The following is a 23,058-nucleotide window of genomic DNA, read 5'->3' on the forward strand; positions in this document are numbered from 1 at the left end:
TTAGTTTTTGTGTTAGAAACTCGGAACAGTCGTCCCTTAAATGTTTGCTAAGCGAATGAATAATGAATGAAGTTTAAAGGGTCTTTTTGACAAGCCAACTCAGCCACCCAACAAAAAACCTTGGCGGAAAATCAGGCAAACGCACTACAGCCCACAGGCACCTGTGTGTGCACACTTAGGGCGAGGTTGAACAAAGGCTGCATCTCCTCCCTGCGCATATGCACGCCTGACCTGCTACAGCCGGGCTCGCCTCAGTTGCACGTGGTTCTTTTCTCTTCAGTCCCACCATCTGCGCGGCTTCCCAGCACTGTGGTCTCTTTGGCACCAAGCAGCGAGAAGTTCCTGGAGAAGTGGGTGAAATGGACATAAAGTGTGTTCAAGTGCTGGAGCATCTCCAGGGTCGGGGTCATCTTGAAGTGGAAGTAGACTTCTGTTAGCTTAGGAAACAGCTGCTTGTTGATGTTCTTCACTGGAGACTCCGAGGAGCTGGGAAATTCTCTGCCCTATTTCGTGAGGAACAAGTCCTCCTTGGTCACTAGCTTCTGCAGGGCGCTCAAGACAAATTCAACATAATAAGGGCCGGTTATGACCATCTTCCCCGCCGGTTGTGCCGGTACTACCCTGTGGCCCGAGGCGGTCTCCTGGCATCCACTCCTGTGCAAAATGCTAAGCTGGCGCCAACCTGCATATTGATGTCGTGGAAACCATCGTGGTGCTGCTCACCAGCATCTCCTTGAAGTCAGTGTTCACCACCAGCTGCTTGAATTCGAAGTGACTTCTGACTTGGTGTACCCAGCTTTACAGGTGCCTCTTTTCCTGGGGCCAAGGTGGGAAGGTTTCTCCCAGTTGGACTTGGCCTTATACTTCCCCATGAGCTGTGGGGCCTCCCACATCCTACGTTCAACGTGCTAGCCCCTGCGGCAGCCGAGTCAGCAGGTCATGTTAATATAAATATATGCATATACATGCATAAAGTATATACATAATATATAATTTTAGGCTCATATATGAAGATATACTGTAGACCCTTGAACAATGTGGGAGCATTAGGGACACAGACCCTCTGCAGAGTGGAAAAAGTCAACCCTCCTAACTGCTTTTCCGCTGCAACCCAGGATTTATCCAACCCTGTGACTGCAGTGCTTCAGTATTCACCTTTGAAAAATCCAGCCCTACATGGACCCGCAGTTCAACCTGTGTTGTTTGAACTGTAAGTATGGGTTATGTTATACTTAGCCCTTGGGCTGCTCCTAATAGTCACAGAAATATTCATGCTTGGGTCTCCTGGGTTTATGATGCTTCTTCTGAACCACTGAACCAGGTTGTGATGTCCAGGGATACCTCCGCCAGCTCAAGGCTAATAGTTTCTGCCCAGGAGCTTCTCAAAGTCTAGTAGATTATATTCTCTGGAAATCTCTGCAGAACATAGAGTTTCCTTTCTTATTATAGCTTCTCTCACTTTTATATTCATATGCTCTCTCTTTCCCCCACTCCTCATTCCTTAACTTTTTTTTTTTTTTTGGTCTTTTTGCCTTTTCTAGGGCCGCTCCCGCGGCATATGGAGGTTCCCAGGCTAGGGGTCTAATCGGAGCTACAGCTGCCAGCCTATGCCAGAGCCACAGCAACTCAGGATCCGAGCCAAGTCTGCGACCTACACCACAGCTCACAGCAATGCTGGATCCTTAACCCACTGAGCAAGGCCAGAGATCGAACCCGCAACCTCATAGTTCGTAGTCGGATTCATTAACCACTGGGCCATGATGGGAACTCTGTCATTCCTTAACTTTTGAATAGATTTTCTTTACTTTTCCATGCGTCCATATAGCCATCCCACAACTCCTGCATTTGAATGGTCGCGGAGTAGAGTTCTCAAATTGAAATGCCTAGGGGAACCAAGAAGATAACTCAACGTACAACAGTGGGCCTAGCAGGAGTTTAACCTGGTGGAAGTGCCCTGAACAGGTGAGCACATGCTTTTTCCAGCAGGGCTGCTGCCATTCAGCTGGCTCCTGCCAGTTGCTGTGACATGGGAATGTGAATCCAGTTTTGCCTAACCTTTCTTTTGTAAAACAGTCAAAAAAAGAGCTAGAGATCCAGACTTTTACATGGACTCTTGATTTGCAAATTTGAGAACCCTGATTTACATTTTTAGAAAGGCATACAAAAACAGAACCAACCTATTTGTGAACCAGTTTCATCCCACAGGTGACCAGTTTGCAACTTCTGTCTTAGTTCATGTGGTTACCACAGACCAGTTAAACTGTTTTAAACTCTGTCATAACCCCTAAGAAAGAGAATCTGACTGGCCCAGCTTGTGACACGTCTTTCCCTGGCCCTGTCTACTCTGGTGGGGTTGTGGTAGGGGAGCACCATGCAATGCATGCTGGACAGTGCTCAACTCTTTGACCTCAAACTACTTCTGCCCTTGGAAAATCAAGGTCTGGCAAAGAATACAGTTTATGTCACTCACATGGGATTTCTCAAAGTTCAACAGCCCCAAATCAATAAATAGAGAAACTATAGACATTCAGGGGCACTGTAGGCAAATACATATGTTTTTTAAACCTCAAATTTTAAGGGCAGCATGAGAAACAATTTCTTTACAGAAGCCTAAAGTACATGAATTAGGTTGCTTAATATCATTTATAATAATAATTTATTTGTACATCAATTTTTACCTGTTTGTCCCCTCATTATAGCTCATAAAATAGTATTGTCTATTTGTTTATATGCCCTTAATTTTTTCTTAATGTATAAACTGTTTTCTTCCGAAGTAAATTGTTATCGAACCCTGAATCTATAGCTTTGTATATGTAATATGCATACCATCAGTAAGAGTTTGTTATGGTTATTATTTTGGGGAAAAACATTTCTCCAAGATACATGACTAATATTTAAAGTACTTTAAAGAGATAGTACCAGAATCTACCTGTGCTCTTGCTAAATATACCCTTAACTGAGGCCCCATGAAATAATACCCTTAATAAATGGTGCTCAATGATGACAGTGATGATATATAGAACCCATGCCTCAAAAGTTCACAGAACTTTATAAATTCTATTATATAGTTCTAATTTTACTGTTGGAGACACACAGTCATGAAGTGCCTTACATCAGTTAATGAAGCTATAAAAATTACCTGGATCTCTTTGTCATGTGTTCTGTCCTTAAGGATACTCTACCTATATTAAATAGGAAAAGTGTCATATTCAATGGAGAAATTATTAGTGTAAGGGAAACAAAAAGAAAATATACCATTTATTTGATCTTATATCTTTTCTTTAAATTTTTCCCTAGTTGATTAAGCTTAGCATCTTCATCAACAATTGTGACTTAGTATTTAAGATACTATTACATGCAGCTGTCCAGGTTTCCCAGCAATACTTGCTGAATAGTCTGTCTTTTTCCCATTTTATGTTCTTGCCAACTTTGTCAAAGATTAATTGACCATAGGCGTCTGGGTTTGTTTCTGGGTTCTCTATTCTCTTCCATTGGTCTGTCTGTCTGTTTTGATACCGGTACCACACTGTCTTGATGACTGCGGCTTTGTAATAGTGCCTGAAGTCTGGGAGAGTTATGCCTCCTGCTTGGTTTTTGTTCCTCAGGATTGCTTTGGCAATTCTGGGTCTTTTGTGGTTCTGTATACATTTTTGGATTGTTTGTTCTAGTTCTGTGAGCACTGTCATGGGTAATTTTCTAGGGATTGCATTGAGTCTGTATTTTGCTTTGGGTAGTATGGCCATTTTTACAATATTACTTTTTCCAACCCAGGAGCATGGACTGTCTTTCCATTGCTTTACATCTTCTTTAATTTCCTTGATTAATGTTTTATACTTCTCTGCATATAAGTCCTTTACCTCCTTGGTCAGGTGTAGTCCCAGGTATTTGATTTTTGGGGGGTAAAATTTTAAAAGGTATTGTATTTTTGTATTCCTTTTCTAATATTTCATTGTTAGTATACAGAAATGCAACTTATTTTTGAATGTTAATCTTTTATCTGGCTACTTTGCTGAATTTGTTGATCAGTTCAAGTAGTTTTGGGGTTGAGTCCTTAGAGTTTTCTGTATATAGTATCATGTCATCTGCATACAGTGACAGTTTTACCTCTTCTCTTCTTCTATGGATGCCTTTTATTTCTTTTGTTTGTCTGATTGCTGTGGCTAGGACGTCCAGTACTATGTTGAATAACAGTGGTAGGAGTGGGCATTCTTGTCTTCTTCTAGATTTTAGTGGGAAGGCTTTCAGCTTTTCTCCATTGAGTTGCATGCAAATCAATGAAACTCCTTCACACCATTCACTAAAATAAACTCAAAGTGGCTTGAAGAATTAAATATAAGACAAGACACCATCAAACTACTGCAAGAGAACATAGGCAAAACATTCTCCCACATCAACCTTTTGAATATTTTCTCAGGTCAGTCTCCCAAAACAACAGAAATAAGAGCAAAAATAAACCAATGGGACCTAATCAAACCGACAAGCTTTTGCACAGCAAAGGAAACCAAAAAGAAAACAAACAGACAACTTACAGAATGGGAGAAAAGAGATTCAAATGATGCAACGGACAAGGGCTTATCTCTGGACTACACAGCAACTTATACAACTCAACAGCAAAAAAGCCAACAACCCAATAGAAAAATGGGCAAAAGACCTGAATAGAACTTCCATATGACCCTGCAATCCCACTCTTGGGCATCTATCCGGACAAAACTCTACTTAAAAGAGACACATGCACCCACATGTTCATTGCAGCACTATTCACAATAGCCAGGACATGGAAACAACCCAAATGTCCATCAACAGAGGATTAGATTGGGAAGATGTGGTATATATACACAATGGAATACTACTCAGCCATAACAAAGAATGACATAATGCCATTTGCAGCAACATGGATGGAACTAGAGAATCTCCTCCTGAGTGAAATGAGCCAGAAAGACAAAGACAAACACCATATGATATCACTTATAACTGGAATCTAATATCCAGCACAAATGAACATCTCCTCAGAAAAGAAAACCATGGACTTGGAGAAAAGACTTGTGGCTGCCTGAAGGGAGGGGGAGGGAGTGGGAGGGATCGGGAGCTTGGGGTTAATAGATGAAAACTATTGCTTTTGGAATGGATTAGCAATGAGATCCTGCTGTGTAGCACTGGGAACTATGTCTAGTCACTTATAATGGAGCATGATAATGTGAGAAAATAGAATGTGTACATGTGTGTGTAACTGGGTCACCATGATGTACAGTAGAAAAATAATTGTATTGTAGAAATAACAACTTAAAAAAAAAGATACTATTGCAATCAAGAACAAGAAGAGCTGTGGAGAGCTTTTCTTGATTTGACTTTTAACTAGTCTTCACTCTGGCCCAGAGAAAGGGTACCCAGATTCAAGACTCTAAATGTACACTGATTTGAAAAGTAGAGAATTTGCTAACACTAATGCTTACTTATTTTCTTAGCTCTATAAGAAATATGTAAAGAAATATGTAATATGGTAGTTGAAAACAAATGTTGTTCCTCAAATTCCCTAATTTCAAGTGTACATATCTCTAACCAAAAAAAGTTTAAAACGTAAAGTTCCTTTTTCACTTTAGTACCAAATTGATACTGTAATGATGCTCTTCTTTGACTAACTTACCACATGCTCCAGGTGCAAATCTATGAATCCTATTTCCAAATAAATGGAGCTTCTTCAAAGATGTGAGGTATTTCATCTCCTCTGGAACTTCTTCTAAAAGGTTGTTTCCCAGATTTAGTGTTGTCAACTGCAAACATATAGAGATTAATGAACTCATACATTATTTACATTCAAATGAGAAGAAAGAAATAATTAAGCCCCTTTGCTGAGATCCAGTAAGCTAAGAAAACATCAACATAACCTTAATTATTTCACACATACCTAAAATTAGCTTTATAAATAAAGGTCATTTGAGTTCCATGTTCAAACACTTTGTTAATTTAGGAATCATGACAGTTTTGACAAATTATTGTTAACACAAGACAAGAAAAACAATTAAAAAGAAAATTTAGGCAGTTTATCTTTTATATTTAAATACCATCTGGGAGTTACCATATTGGTGCAGCGGAAACAAACCTGACTAGGAACCATGAGATTGCAGGTTAGATCCCTGGCCTCGCTCAGTGGGTTAAGGATCCAGCGTTGCCGTGAGCTGTGGTGTAGGTTGCAGATGCAGCTTGGATCCCGCGTTGCTGTGGCTCTGGTATAGCTGGCAGCGACAGCTGCGATTAGATCCCTAGCCTGGGAATCTCCATATGCCAGGGCTGTGGCCCTAAAAAGACAGAAGAAAAAATAAATAAATAAATAAATAAATAAATAAATAAATAAATAAATAAATAAATACCATTTGGTATTTTGAATGGATGTATGGTAATTATTTAAATTAATATTAAAAATTAAGTTTAGGAGTTCCCGTCGTGGCACAGTGGTTGACGAATCCGACTAGGAACCATGAGGTTGCGGGTTCGGTCCCTGCCCTTGCTCAGTGGGTTAATGATCCGGCGTTGCCGTGAGCTGTGGTGTAGGTTGCAGATGCGGCTCGGATCCCGCGTTGCTGTGGCTCTAGTGTAGGCTGGTGGCTACAGCTCCGATTCGACCCTTAGCCTGGGAACCTCCATATGCCGCGGGAGCGGCCCAAGAAATAGCTAAAAAGACAAAATAAATAAATAAATAAAAATTAAGTTTAAATTTAAAATTATAAAAGTAGACTTAGGTATATTTACAATGAAATTCCTTGTCCTTGGAATTCATGGAAAAGGTTCTACTTCCATACATGCTTTCCTCTGAGAATTACCACTATCCTATAAACAAAAGATAACACATCTAAATAACATCTTGGAAGCCTTAGTCTTTGTGAAGTCTTTTAAAATATATCACGTAGCCATTCTAATGAAGAGACTTAACCCAGAGTCTGTGACTAATTTGTTTCCTATTGCAGCTGCAACAAATTATCACAAATTTTGTGGCTTAACTGTATTATCTTACAGTTCTGGTGATCAGATATCAGAAATAGGCCTCACTGACCTAAAATCAAGGTGTTGGTAGAGGTCTCTGTGTTTTGGAGACTCTAGGATCGAATCTGTTTTCTTGCCTTTTCTAGCTTCCAGAGGCTGCCCACCTTCCTTGGGTTCTGGCCCCTCTTCTCATCTTCAATGGCTCATCAAGTCTTTCTCAAATCATCACTCTTGAATCTCTCTTCCCATGTAAAGACACTCATAATTAATACCAGGCTCACCCAGATAATCCAGGGTAATTGCCTTATCTCAAAGTCATTGACTATCAACTCTAATTCCATTTTCACCCTTAAATTCCTCTTGACATGTAACGTAACATATTCATGGATTATGGGGATTAGGATGTGCGCATCTTTGGGGGACCACTATTTGCCAACCATAGGAACAACTTGGAGTCTCTTTTCCAAAAAGGAGATAAATTTCTTTCTTTTGCCTCAATTTAGTGAAAAATTCACAGTAGTCAACTAGTGCTGAGAGCAGAACCCCTTAGAGAAATAAAAGATTGTCAGGACTGTGAAAGTTCTGAGATTTTACCCAATTTATAAGCTCATAGTTTACTTGTCACAGTTTCATAGATGCTGATAGAAAGCATGATACCTCTTGGCAAGAGACAAAAGACAGTTTATTACTTATAGCAAGAGCAGTGCTCAGAATATTGCTACTTCTGTACCAGCAAGGCAGAGAGTCAGATGATACCCAAATTGCACAATGTGTTTGTTACAGAAAGGAATCATTATTTTAGGGACTCTGAATCTTTTGTAATGGGCAGTAACTGTGCCTGTCCTTTGCTCCAGAGGGAGACACTATCTCTAATTTTCAAGGCTATCTGCTGTATAAACATCTTTTAAAAGTTAGTCCAGAACAAAGGCAGTCAGTGCTTCTGCTTAGAAAATGTGCAGATGCTTAAGAGACTCATGGAGAATTGTCTCCAACAAAGAGATGGCAACATATATTTTTAAAAGTAAATAGGTAACAAGGACCAGAGCTTGTGATTTCCCACACCATCAATGCTGTCCAGGTATTTCTGAGGACATAGACTTTGATACACTCATTTTGCATATTATGCTATGAATTCTCATGTATGAATTATATTTTTTCCATTGTGTTTTATAGCATCTAAGGGTATGGCCCAGATACATGAAGATGACAAAGTAATTTGACTTCATGGTATAGCAAAGAGAAATCACAGGATATAACCAGGCTTGACTAACAACTGGGTTTTTGCATTTTTTAATTTTTTTTAATGTTTAGTTTTTGTCCACACCCATGTGGAAGTGCCCAGGCCAGAGATTGAACCTGTGCTACAGCAGTGACCTGAGCAGCTATAGTGACAATGCTGGATCTTTAACCCACTGTGCCACAAGGGAACTCCCAGGTTTTTGCTTTTTGATGCTTAGAAATATATCTACAAATTATTTTGAAAATGCAGTCTAAACTGACCATGTAATCATCTCTAAGAAAATCATTCATTTAGAAATACATATTGGAGTTCCCGTCATGGCTCAGCAATTAACAAATCCAACTAGTATCCATGAGGAAATAGGTTCGATCTCTGGCCTTGCTCAGTGAGTTAAGGATCCAGTATTGTGAGCTGCAGTGTAGGTCACAGATGCAGCTTTGTATCCCTCATTGCTGTGGCTGTGGCCTATAGCAATAGCTCCAGTTCAACCCCTAGCCTGGGAACTTCCATATACTGAGGGTGCAGCCCTAAAAAGACAAAAATAAAATAGAAATACATATTGTATGCCTACTATAAGCCACTACTTCTAGGGTCGAATCAGAGCTGTATCTGCTGGCCTCTACACCATAACTCACAGCAATGTCAAATACTTAACCCACTGAGCGAGGCCAGGGATCGAATCCATATCCTCATGGATTCTAGTCAGGGTTATTACTGCTGATTACTGCTGAGCCACCGCAGGACCTCCGAGACATTTAAGATCTTTAATGTAAAAGCACTTACACAGTAAGACAGCAACAGTTGAATGAATGAATGGCTAAACAAATTAATAAGAAAAATAACAGCATCAAGTGCTCTGTAGATAATTAAAAGAATGAGGAAACAGTGATTGGTTGATCAAGGAAACTTGTCTTAGAAGTTGATCTTTAAACTGAAATCTGAGTGAAAATAAGAAAGGAAAAACCGCCAAAATAAATACATCCACCCAGGAACATTCTTGGTGTGGTTAAGGAGCCAAGAAATGTGGCTGATGTTGTTGAGCATAGAGGGTAGAAGGAAAACTCAGCAAAAAAAAAAAAAAGTGTTGGAAAGGTATGTTTGGGTCAGATTACATATGGTTGTAAACCTGGATAAGAGGTTGGAATTTTCCTCTGAATTTAGTGAGACATGACTGTAGGATTTTGAGCAGGTGTGTAGCATTGTTGGATTTGTGTCTTAGCAAGAGCACTCTGGCAGCTTTATAAATAAATAGTCTTTGGGAAAGCAAAAGATGAAGCACAGAGATCACACAAAAGTATTGACTGCAGTGGTCCAGACAAGAGATGACGATGACTTGGGTTAGAATCGTGGTGAAAATAGAAAGAAGCGGATGAATTTGAGATGTTTCTTGCATTTAGAGGTGGAAGTTTGAGAAGTCTAAGAGAAAGGGAAGAATCATGGATAGAATCCAGCGTTTGAGCCTGAACACCTGCGAGATGAACACTGGAATAAGAGCAGTTTTGGAGGAAAGTCAAGGAAAAAAGAATTGTTTGATCCATGTTAAAATTAAGACGCCTTTTAGATGGTTAAGTGGAAATTTCAAATAGGCAGTTCTAAATGCAAGTCTAGAATTCTCTAAGGTGTTCAAGATCAGAGGGTAAATTTGTGAGCCTTCAGCAAGTAAAAGCTGTCACGTGGGATTATAAAAGATTACCAAGGATGAGAGTCAGGGAAGAGGATTGAGACTAGTAAAAAAGGAATGGCCTGTGAAGAAGGGAAGGACCAGATGTCTCCAGCATTTCATGTACTAGATCCCTGTTAGTGAGCCAGTGTTCAGTCTTGCTGTGAAATTTCCTGTTGAAGACTGTGTCCTGCATCCTTCTCTGAAGAATTTCCCATGGCTACTAGGAGAAGCTTTACCTGGAGATGCATGGAAATTTTATGCCTCTACTCCACCTTCCCAGGGTGGCCTATATAAATCATCATGGATATGGGGAAATAACAACCAGGCTCTACCTCTGTGGTGCAAGGCATGCTCCAGAACTCTAGAGGGATAAGGCTGAAGCTAAATTTCTATTGAAACCACGACTTTTCCTAGGTTCTTTGCTCTGCTCTGCTTCCCTTATATCCTTACTCCTGAGAGCACACCCTCAATAAATTACAAAAATCAATGACTCCAGCTTGCTAAGGGCCACAGAAACCAATGGGAAAGAAAAACAAACATAAGCTATCTTAAGAAGGAGGATTTGAGCCAAATCCCAAGGGAAGTTTAAGTAAAATAAAAGCATAGAAGTAACCACTGGATTTAGCAGCCTGAGAGTTATTGGTGACCTTAACAACAGAGGTGAGATGCTGGGGAGGAAACTGAAGCATGCTGTGGAGAAAATGTGAGAAAGCCAAGACAATGACTAAAAGACAATTATTTAAAGATCTTCTGCTACAAAGGAATACTAGAAAATCAGGAAGGTGCTGGAAGTTTTGTTTCCCCCATAATAAAATATAGTACAGCTTATTAAAATGCTGATGGAAATAATCTTGTAGCTAATGAGACACTAATGAGATAAGGAGGGGGATAATTGCAGAATCAAAGTCATTTAGTATATGATAAAGGAAAGGCTCTAAAGTAAAAGTGGGTGATAGCCTTGAATAAGAGCAGGAACTTTTCATTGGGGAAGTATGAAGGGAAGTAGAGAAGGTACGTGCAGATCAAGGCAGTGGATAGATTTGGTGATTGAAAGATGAGGGAGTTTGCACTGTGCCACAGTGGGTTAAGGATCCAGCATTGCCACAGCTGTGGCGTGGGTTGCAGATGAAGCTCAGATTCAGTCCCTGGCCTGGAAACTTCCACATGTTGTGGGTGCAGCAAAAAAAGGGGGGAGGGATTTCCTCACTGACAGTATCTGTTTCTGTAATGAAATATGAAACAAAGCCATCTACCTTTGGCTTTGGAGGAGAAGATGTAAGAGCTTCAAGGGACGGTAATTTTGAAGAGAAATCTAGAAAAATGTCATGGGTGACTAACAGCCACATCTAGTTTTCTCATTCAGTTTAGCTCCCAAGAAGATGATATAAAATGGATAGGTTGGAGTTCCCGTGGTGGCTCAGTGGTTAGTGAATCCGACTAGGAACCAGGGTTCAATCCCTGGCCTCACTCAGTGGGTTAAGGATCTGGTGTTGCCGTGAGCTGTGGTGTACTTTGCAGATGCGGCTCGGATCCCGCCTTGCTGTGGCTCTGGTGTAGGCCAGCAGCTACAGCTCCAATTAGACCCCTAGCCTGGGAACCTCCATATGCCACGGGAGCGGCCCTAGAAATGGCAAAAAGACAAAGAAAAAAAATGGTTAGGTAACTCAAGAAGAGGCATTTTGTTTGGGTAACACATTACCTACATGGCCCTTCGGCTAGAGAGTGCTGCCATGTGAAGTTCTGAGCTCCAAACCAAGAATATGACATAGAGAAAATAAAGACGGTTCAACTGAAAACTTCAACGTTTAAATGATTTCAAAATTAAACTAAAATGAAGTGAATAGAACTGGTGTTATTCTTGATAGAATAGGATAACGTAAAAAAAATTCACTAATGGGGAGTTCCCATCGTGGCGCAGTGGTTAACGAATCCGACTAGGAACCATGAGGTTGCGGGTTCGGTCCCTGCCCTTGCTCAGTGGGTTAATGATCCGGCGTTGCCGTGAGCTGTGGTGTAGGTTGCAGACGCAGCTCGGATCCCGCGTTGCTGTGGCTCTGGTGTAGGCCAGTGGCTACAGCTCCGATTCAACCCCTAGCCTGGGAACCTCCATATGCCGCAGGAGCGGCCCAAAGAAATAGCAAAAAGACCAAAAAATAAAAAAAAAAATTAATTAATTAATTAAAAAAAAATCACTAATGGCCTTTAAATTCATAAAGGTATCTTAAAAACCAGATGGTTATACTCTATCATGATGGCAGTCAGAATTTCACTCAATTCCCTAAAAATACAGAGACATCATAGCAAGGACTGAGCTGCCTTTTAAAATATCTCAAGCCCCAACCTAAATATTTCACTAATCCAGTCATGCTAATCATATGTCTATTATGTGCTTGGTCTATTCTGAATGTTGGAGTGAAAAAAAGACAAAGATCCATCCCCCTTTCATAGTGCTTATATGTTGGGAAGTGAAGTAGACAAAAAATTAGTAAAAAATAATTTCTATTAGTGTTAAGTGTAAACATTTAAAGGAAAGAAGACAAGATAATGGAATAAAAAAGTGGTCAGATTGAGTCATTCAGGAAAATTTCTTGGAGATGGTGGGATTTGAGGTGAAATATTTTAGGATCCCTTGACAAGGTTGTTCCAAATAATGTTTTATTCACAGAGGGTTTCAGAAATAGAAAGCATCCAGAAAGAGCACATCTGTCTGTCATTAGTAACTCTGGATGTTTATGGGTAGTTCCTGAGGGAAGGCTTTAGTCATAAGCGAGAAAACTACTTGTTAAGTTTAAAATTTACATGACTTTAATAGTTATCCATAGTGAAGTTCTGTTGATATTCTGAGTGTAACTCTCGTGTCCTTTGGAATCTAGAATACTGACATAGATTGAAAGACACCATTGCTACTAAAAGGTTTCTCTTGGACCCATGACCCAGGGAATTATAGCGTCTTACAATAAGAAAGAACTTTCATAAGTCACCTAGTGCAGCACATAAAATGCAAGTGACCAACTATACACCTTTCTTATGTACACACTTAGTAATGGATAGCTCTTTTATCTTGTTAGGCAGTTTTAATTATTTATTTACTTATATATATATTTTTATTTCTCTAGGCACTATATAACTTCTATCCAATTCTTCCTGCAGTAATCATAAAAAAATAAATTTATTCCCCCACCTCTCTCCTATATAATATAGCAATCTTTAAAATATTTGAACTGCTATCATATTTCCCCTGAATTTGTTCCATTCTTCCTTAACCATTTCCCTCAGGACATATTTTCCAGACATCCTCACCATACTCTAATTTTTCTGAGTACCCCTCTCTGGAAACATGGTGCCTAGGGGGAAACAGGAAATGTGATCTCATAGCATAGATCTTTTGGGACCATGGAATCTCCCTTAGGCGGATGACTACACTCTACTGCAGCCTAACATGGCACGCACTCTCTCAGCAGTGGGGCACATTGTTGATGCATAATTAATTTTGTCTGTGGCCAACAAAAATCCACTGTCAAGGAGATAACTATCAAAGAGATAACCCGTGGCCTGAACATATACAGTTGAATTATTTTCTTAAAATTTAGGAATTTACAGTCATCCCTATTAAAATTGCATCCTGTTGATTTTGGCTCAAAAAATATTTCAAGTGGATGTGATGTTGTTGCTCTAAATTCAAAGTCTAAACTTGACAATGCCAGTAAAAAAAGGTGGTCTTTTTTTCCCATCCCTGCTTTGGTTAATGCCCTAACCTTTCTCATAGTCATATGGGAGCCAAACTTTCAAATCACCTAGAACTTTCTCTCTCTTCACCTAAATTCAATCAGCCATCAAGTCCTATTCTCAAAATTCCTTTTAGATGCATTTTTATCATCTCTCATGCAACCACCCTAACACTAGTACTCATTACTGTCTGCCTGTAACATTACACAGCTGAAGAATCTAAAGATTGGGATGTTTTATCATTTAAATTTCTTTTTTCCTGTCCTCCTGTATTATATATAAAGAGCAGCCCTAATTATCAGTCCGTGAAGAATTTCCCTACCTAATATGTCCTAAATGTTTCCAGTCTCCACGTCACCTTTTCTATATCTTTATTTGTGTACTTGTCCCAAATACTGTCTCTCAAATCTTCCTAAATTTGGATTGGTTTATTTAATTGTGTTGGCCTACTCATACCTCTAAGTTATAACCTATCTGTGGCCTGCCTTGAACTAGATGTGTGTCTTTCCTCTTACATCTTGGATGTGAAGTAAACATGTCAATGTCCATTGATGCCTCTGGATTATGGGTTCTAGGTTTAATGCCGTCTTTGCCTTAGGAGAGATGACAGTAAATTTAAGAAGAAAAGGTACTGACTGGATTATTAATAATAATATCAATGACTAACACTTAAATAGAATTTAGTGTGTACCAAATACTGTGCCATACAACTTTGTACATTGCCTCATGTGGACTTAACAGCACCCCCAATTTTACAAAAAGGTATCTAAGGTGTAGGCTATGATTTATGGTGCAATAACAAAGCTTCACCCTATGGCCTATACTCCTTTTTTTTGTCTTTTGTATTTTGAGGGCCGCACCCGCGGCATATGGAGTTTCCCTGGAGAGGGGTCCAATCGGAGCTACAGCTGCCGGCCACAGCCACAGCCACAGCAACACCATCCAAGCCGTGTCTGCAACCTACACCACAGCTCTCGGCAACGCTGGATCCCTAACCTACTGAGCGAAGCCAGGGCTCAAACCCGCAACCTCATGATTCCTAGTCAGATTCGTTAAGCACTGCGCCACGATGGGAACCCCCTACGGCCTATACTCCTAATTTATACATTACATACACTGTTTACAGTAATTTAAAACTCTTTTTTTAAAAAAAAATTATTGTTGCTCAGAATTGTCATGTGTGCACATAATACATTCATTCATACACACACTCATTATATAGGTACACGCACACACATACAGTAGAATTGTATGCAATATATGGAGTCCTCATTTCAAATAGTCTTGCACTATGGGCTCTTCTGGACACCTGCCACACAGAGAAAGAAGCAGAAGTTCCAGTAGGGATGCAGGAAGCTTAATGCAGGATTGGGCATACAAGAGAGGCAAAGGAGGGAGGAAAGTGATATTAGAGAGAAGGGAATTCATTAGGTGCCTTTGTGCTGGGACAGGATACAATAAACCAGTATAAGAAAGCCTTGTTTTGATAGAAAAATCAAGCTTAGAAAACAGGAGGCATTATCTACTTGACGGAGGAAGAGCACATTTCCAGGCTTGATGCTGACAAACAGTACAAATAACATCAGATTCTTTCTGTTCTTCCAGGCTTGGTGACCAGAATGCCCAAGGAGGAAGAGATAGGGAAAGTTGTTGCTCACACTTTTTCTCTTGCATGTTCCTGTGCAAAACTCCATCCTTCAGATCTTACCTCACTTGCACTTCTCAGGACTACCTTCCCTGATTTCTCTGGCTGCAGTTCCTCATAACACAATATAATTCTTCTTCATGGCATTTTTCACAATTATACTTTTACATCTATTTGTATATTTGATTACCTTTCTCCACTAAACCTGAGAGTAGGGGCACATGAATGTTTTTATTCCTTTTTGTATTGTCAACATCTAGCAGAATGCCCAGTCCACTGGGCACAATGACTCTTTGTTGAACATAGGAAAGAAGGAAGGAAGGCAAGAAGGGAAGGAGGAAGAAAGGTGATTAGGCTGGGGTCATCAAAAAGGACATTAAACGAATGAAAAGGTGAGACTAGGGACACAGTAACAATTTATAAACTACCCAGCTCTGCTTAGAGTTGCCTTTATTTACTGTCAATTGTTTATGGTCAAATAAAAGGTTATGGCAGATTATATCTTTGTCCTGGGCAGCCACACATGTGAGCCACTTAAGGGGAACATTGCTGTACTATCATTGGCCTTATGACGCATGTCAACAATGCTGTACACAATTAGAAAGGCTATTTGTTTCTTTGTGGACTTTATAACTGATTCACCTATGAGGGATCTTTATTCCTAGACACTGCCATAATCACTGTGTTTAATTAAGTTGGACCTTGAAAATGGCTTACAATCCCATTCTACTCAAGCTGATATTTGATGGTTTACTAAGTGCCAGGCACTAGGGGCAAAACAAGGTCTCTACCCTCGAGAGTCATAATAAAGTCCTTTTTTGAACGTCCTTCCTATCCCAGCATTTCATTAGTCCTAGGCCAAATGCATTCACCATAAATTATAAGACATTAACCCATTTTTCTCATGTCATTAGAAGTGACTGAAAATTTCCAGTTTCACTACTCAAATTAGCAAAGAAAAAAAGAAGGGATAGAATCTGTATTCACTAAAGAATCTGCTCCCATTTTATCATTGTTGCTAGTTAGACCATAATGGTAATAATAATCATAACAGCAACTCTAATTTATGGAAAAGTTCCAATTTCAGGCACTGAGTTTTGCATATATTAACATTTGATTTAACTCCTAATATGAAGACAAAGACTGATTTTTTTTTTTACATTTGTATCCTCAGGATCAGCATAGACACAAGGAGATAGAGATTAAATGTTTGTCAAAAGAATGGGTATGTAGCAAATGGAGAGTGGGAACATTCCATGGAGTGTTCAAATCTTCCATTTTTAGGCAACCCAGTTTTCAGGGTTTTTAGCAGCTATAAATTGGACTCCCCACCAATTAAGTGTACAGAGTAATAATAGAGCTGAAAGCAACCTCAAAAGAGACCTAGTTTTATACTTGTATTCACTTGTTAAGGGACTTTGACATATGGCTTAACTTCTTCCTGAACCATGAATTTTGTCAACCGTATGAGAGTAACGATAATAACTGAGTTCAAAACGAACAAAGAGTTCCTAGCATTGTGCCTGGCTCTCAGTAAATGGTGGATATTGTTATTCTATTGCATATCATTTTATGAGTGCAAAAATTTTGAACTATTAATTTTGTCTTAGCAATTTAGAAGATATCAAAACTATTTTAATGCTGTGCATTCTATGGAAAATATGACCCCTCCCCAAAAAAATCAGTATACTGGGGCAAACTGGAATTCCTATTGTGATAAAGGAAACACTAGTACAAAAGGCAAGCACAGTATCCATCCCCCCAAAATATGCTAGGAGGATAGTTTCAATCATTATTAATAAAAGTACAACCTGTAGCAATACAAGAAAGAATGCAGACTAACTTTTATAAAACACATTCAGGGGTTTCATAGAAAATTTTTAGAGTAAGAATTTTTATGATCTTTAAACAATGACATAATTAAGCATCACCAAGTTCTGAAGACCACAAGGCCACTGGGCAGCATTTAAGCTGAATGTCACAATGTGCCCTGCCTGCTTTCTCTGCTTTATTTTTCTCCTTAACAGTAATCACTTCCTCATATCTTGTTTGTTCTGCTTGTTTGTTTCTTGCATGTCTTCTGACTAGAACATAAACTCCATGAGGTCAGGTATTTCCATCTTTTTTTTTTTTTTTTTAAGATGCCAGATCACCCAAGACATAGCTAGTGCTCAATACTTAAGTATGGCTTTGAATAAATGAAGGCAAAAGTTGAGACCCAGTGAATGTAAATGCCTTATATTTAGTTGGTAAGTGGCTGAACTGGTTAAAGTATCCAGGACTTTTATGTTTAGTTGGAAAGTGGCTGAACTTACCAATTAAATTATCCAGGATCTTCAAACACTCATCCAGGGCTCTGAGCACTCTCTAACCTCTTTCTCTGGAAGCTTTTTCTGCCTCTTTTATTAGCAACCGTGATAATAAGCAGTATTTCTAAGCTGTATAAATAACATCTATCCATCTTTTGAGGGTTTCTAGCACATTTTATTCAATCTGCTTCTAGAATCCCCATTATAAAGGAGAAATAGATTTTTTTTTCAAAATTTCACAAACTTGGAGACTCTACATGAAAAAAAAATTGCGAGTTCACAACAGCTAAACAATAATGCCATTAGCCTAAGTATGACTTGTAAAGCACTTTAAAGATAAACCACAAGAAGCCTGGCTTCTAATGAGTTAAACTGTTCCTTAAAAGTTAAAAGGGATTTCTCTTTAAAAGTAAGGGCTGAGCTAAGCCAGCTCCCTGTTTAAGAAGGTTGATAGTGAGCAAACAGAAGTCAAAACCTAGGGTCTCTCCTAAATAGTAGAAGGATGAAGAGGAAAGTAATGGAGGTGCCACAAGAAGCCAAAAAATAATGATGGTTCAGACTCAGGCTTTTTTCCTCCAAAGAAATATATTTTATAATCTGTAGTTTTTTTACTAAATAACTATTAATGAAAAAGAAGGCATTCCCATCATGGCACAGTGGAAAAAAATCCAACTAGGAACCATGAGGTTGCAGTGGGTTAAGGATCCGGCGTTGCCATAAGCTGTGGTATAGGTTGCAGATGTGGCTTGGATCTGGTGTTGCTGTGGCTGTGGCTGGCATAGGCTGGTGGCTACAGCTCCAATTAGACCCCTAGCCTGGGACCCTCCATGTGCTGCAGGTGCGGACCTCAAAAAAACAATAGACAAAAAAAAAAAAAAAAAAAAAACGAAGAAGGATACACGTGTTTTCAGATATGCAAGAATTCAAAATATTTAACTACCACATACCTAGACTAGGGTAGTATCTGGAAACTTATTCTTAAAATATAAGTGAGTAAACCAAAAAAAGAAAAATACAGTTATAGGAAATAGTGGATCCTGTTCAGGAGAGCTGCGATATGATATCCAGGCTGACAGTATCCAGCTTAAGCTGGTACTGGAGGACAGAGGCTTCTGGAGGGAAGTCACTCAAGGAAAAAGCACATTTGATAGGCTAAGTAATGTGATCAAGTTTAAAATAAAATGAGACCACAGTGAAGGCAAAAGTCACAAGAACAAATGAAAGAATTATAAACTCCAAGGGAACAAAAATGACATATGAGGAAGAAAATATAATCATTTTACATTAATTGCCTCCATGTAAATGATATTTACTTATTAACAATATACATTTTAGACTTTTAGAATTCTCTGAGAAAGATTTAATCACAATTATAACTGAACACAATGTAAATCCCATACATATCATAAAAGTAAGAAGTTAATAACTTATGGAAGGGGAAGTGGGAAGGAGAACTGAAGGTCGGTTACAGATGCTAATACTGCCACCTTACCAAATGGGCAGTAAAAACACACTGTCTTTGATGAAAAAAGAAAGATGTAAAAATGAGGCAGAATACTAACTCAGGTAGTCAGTGTAGGAGCATGGACTTTGATGCATTCTTTGATACAGCTATTGATTAACATTTGTGGTTTAAGGGCTCCAGAGAGTAATATCTCCACAGGCTTTGTTTACTATAGGAAGTGTGCCTTCCCCACAGGCCTTGTTTATAGGAAGTGTACCTACCCCGCCATGGATCCTAATCTCTAACCCACTCCTCAACTGATAGAAAAGGAATGAGAAGGATGGTGACTCAATCTAAGGGAAGAGAAGGACAAAGAAACCATAAAACTTATGGGACATTTCCACCCCTAGAACCCCTACTGGACAAGGACTTGATATACGTAACTGGGCAAGGCCAATGGAGAAAATCACATCTTTCTGAACTCCACGTTGGTACCCTAATCTTTAGGGATTAAAAACCCCTATAGAGAGTCGGGGGCCCTTCTCCCCCCATCCAGCAGCCCTGGGAGCTATTTGCTTTCCTGTAATAAAGACTTTGCTTGCTTGCTGCCTGTGTGTTCACGGAGTTCATTCTTCAACTGCATGAACAAGAACCCAGATTCCCTTAACATCTTTCGTCATCAAAAATATTAAATTTAAAAGATAACATGGAGAATCTAAACATATTAGTATAATTATATCTCCAAGATGAAGAAGGGTGATATCTAAAATGCACAAATAAAGAAAACAAAAGAGTTAAAAGTGGTTATATATGGAAATCAGAACTGCTGGGGGGGTAGAGCAGAAGAGAGTTGCTTTTTATTATAAATCTTTTATAGCATCTGATTTTCTTCGAACAATGTATTGTTACTTTAATGGAGAAAATTCAATCAGAGGCAGGTTCTTGGCTCAGTCAAATCCCCAATTCTTTTTAATAGAAAGTCCTCTGTCCCATTAGAAAAGTCCAAATCCTTGTTCTCTAACTATAAATGCACTTTTAGAAGTTACTATTAAAGGGGTGATTTTTTTAATATTACTGTATTTTTTGGAAAGACATGGCCACAGATTACAAACTCAATTTTGTAAACCTAAAAGGAAATAAGGTAGGTAAAGGTAAGAAAATAGAGGGGTTTTTATCCCCCCCAACACTGAACTCAAAACTAATGAACTATAATGAACTACAACTTGGCTGGTTATAGTTCTGTCAGTGCTGATGACAATTTATAACTGAACAAAAAGAAAACTGAAAAGTTAATATCCCTTGCCTTCTTCCAACCTCAAGATTTTAGCAGCCGGAGTTTCACATTGTTCAGCAGAAATATTTAACACAAGCATCTGGGATTCATTCATGTCAACTGTTGCTCTTTACGAAGGATATTCTTTATTTAAAATACTAACCTTCTTTTAAAGCCTACTTCAGAAGAAATGAATGTTCCCTCCTTTCCATTTCCTGCCAACACTCCATTTCAAAGTTCAGCCTGCTCTAGGAAATTGAAAAAGAACCCTTTCTTAACATCTGTTACATCACTTCATTCCATATACAAGAGCCCCAGGATAGACCCCAGGGCAAACAGCATCAACAGGATCTTCAAACTCACTTCCAGATGGAGCCCCTGGTAGACAAGTAGATCCAGGCTCCCAGTCCCTTTCCAGATGACAGCCTCCAGAAAAATGAGTGTGGCAGAGACCTAACCCTCTGATTCCAGGAAATATCTTCCCCTGCCATATGTAATTCACTAAGGGAGAATACCTTCTGATGCCTCTCCAGCAACAATCCACAGAGGGCTCCAGGGAGCTAAATCTCTAGAGAGTAAAGCCTTATTGTTCTCTCATCTCTTTTCTCTCTCCCTGTTTTCTATCCTCAATTGAAAAAAAAAAAAATATGCTGTTCCTCACCTGGGTCAGGGTGCTTATCTCTGGGCACACTTTGGAGATTAGGTTATTCTGAAGGTCTAATGTCTTCAGGCCAGGTAGTCTTTCTAACACTGAGGGCATCTTTGTTACCTTCTTTTCATTTAAGGTAACAATTTTAGTGTATTTACCACCCTTCAGTGCTCTTATTAACAACCTTTCAGCCATGGGCTTGGAAGAGAAGTAAGTTCTTTATTATGCATGTTTAGAACTTCAAATTGCAGAATTGGTGTGTCATGGAAACAAAAACATTCTGAGATCTACCATGTTGAAGGTGGAAGGCATCAGACAGTTTCCTGTGTAAAAAGATAAGAGAGGAAAAATAGCTGATTTCCAGGCTTGGAGCAGGAAATGCACAAGATGAGCCTAGAATATCTTATACCAAAGACATGGAAATTATCAAGGACTAATGAGATAAAGGACACAGAGGCCACTGCCAAGTGCTCCCACTGATCTAATTTGGGGAAATTTGAAAATCAGAAATAATGATGAGTGGATTGAAACCTCAAGATACATTAAAATCAAATAATTTATAATGATACTATAAAAATAAAAGACACTCATTTGATTATATTGAGACTTGTTAGGGACCCAACTCACAAGACTAGAAATTGAAAAAGGAAAAAAGCATGAAGATTTATTCTACTTTTCCAGTAAACTGCATTTTGGTATATTATCATAAAGTTCTTACAGAAAAATTGAAGCCAATAAATGAGGAAGAAAAAATAGAAAAATTACCATTTTTGTAAATCCTAATAACGGATATACACAAAGATCATAATTGAATGCTGAAAGCATTACATGACAGGAACTTTACAAGTAAGAAAGGCTAAATAACCTACTTATCAATTTTAGCATCATAAAAATTGAGACAATAATATATTGCTTTAAGTCTCATGAGGTGATGAAACTGATGGCACTTATGGCTTGAACCTAGCCAGAACCCAGCTTGGGACTTGAACCCATGTTCCAGGACTTGAACCCCCAAGCCAGGACTCGAAACCCAGCCTAAACCCCAATAGAGACTTGAACCCACGGTTTTTAAATTAGAATCACTCACCCAGTGTCTGGACTTACTAAGGTTTAGGTTCTTTGTACCTCAGAACAGAAGGAATTCAGCAAGAGACAAAGCAATAGGCAAAAAAGAGGTGTATTAAGATAAGGCACTTGCAAGAGATGCAAGTGGGCAGGCAAGGAGGCTCTGCCCCAAGGATTAGGTGGGCTATAGTTTTATAATCCAAGGGGAGGGAGAGTGGGAAAAGACCAACTCTTCCTCTTTCTTCAAGTAGTAGCTCCTCCTTGGTATCTGGTATTAGAGTATTTGATGTTATAAGGTCAAACTAGGACAGTCATAGTGCTTATTCAAATCAGAAGGGTGGTCCTTAAACTCCTGCCCTTGGTCTGAACTTGAATGCAATCCTCACCCCATCCCCTACCCAATGACCTGAGGCACATCTTAAACCTCCACTAGTCAAGCAAGGCTGCCTCATTCTGATGGCCCTCTTGAGCAATTATTAACTGACAGTGATCTCCCAAAGTTCTCTAGGTTTCTCTATCTTATGGTTCTTTACTGGGACTTCTACCTGTATAACTATCCTACTCTATCCTTATCAGTGATGCAATAAAAATTACACAGCACCACCTATGAAATAGTCTTACCCAAAAATTGAACCTGAGTCTGTCTAATCATGCTTATAGATCTAACTACAATTTATAGAAAATACAAGGACCAGAGAACAAGCTAAATTAATCTCAGGCAAGCAGTCAGCCAAATCTTAAACAAGGGAAATTCTACAGGGCAAATGACACAATGTTTAACCAACATTGTGTTTTGTTGTTTAACCAACCAAGTCAACGCATTAATAAAAAGGAGGGGAAACTGTTTTGAAATAAATGAGACTTAACAAAAATAACAGCCAAGTGCAATCTGTAAATCTTGTTTGGATCCTGATTTGAATAAAAACGTTTTGAAGTCAATTGAGGAAATTTGATCCTTGACTGGGTATTAGATGATAGGATTAGCTAATTCTGTCATGTATCATAATGACATGGTGGTAGTATTTTTTAAAATATACTTAAGGTGTAGAAATACAAATTTTCTGTAAAG

General features: G+C 39.0%; 1 protein-coding gene across 2 annotated transcripts in view; it reads right to left on the reverse strand.

Moving 5' to 3' along the window:
• Positions 1 to 21,273, reverse strand: part of LRRC69 (leucine rich repeat containing 69) — a 90,565-nt gene extending 69,292 nt beyond the window's left edge. The window contains exons 1-2 of one of the 2 annotated variants that reach the window (XM_047783625.1): positions 20,937 to 21,273; positions 5,642 to 5,768 (exon numbers count right to left, since the gene is read on the reverse strand). In XM_047783625.1, coding sequence (XP_047639581.1) covers positions 5,642 to 5,768; positions 20,937 to 21,119 — 310 coding nt within the window. In that variant the 5' untranslated portion in view covers positions 21,120 to 21,273. The remainder of the gene's footprint in view (positions 1 to 5,641; positions 5,769 to 20,936) is intronic. The other variant, XM_047783626.1, reaches the window with a different exon arrangement.
• Between the last annotated feature and the right edge of the window lie 1,785 nt (positions 21,274 to 23,058).

This window comes from Phacochoerus africanus, chromosome 6 (assembly GCF_016906955.1).
Source record: "Phacochoerus africanus isolate WHEZ1 chromosome 6, ROS_Pafr_v1, whole genome shotgun sequence".
In the NCBI taxonomy this organism is placed as follows: Eukaryota; Metazoa; Chordata; class Mammalia; order Artiodactyla; family Suidae; genus Phacochoerus; species Phacochoerus africanus.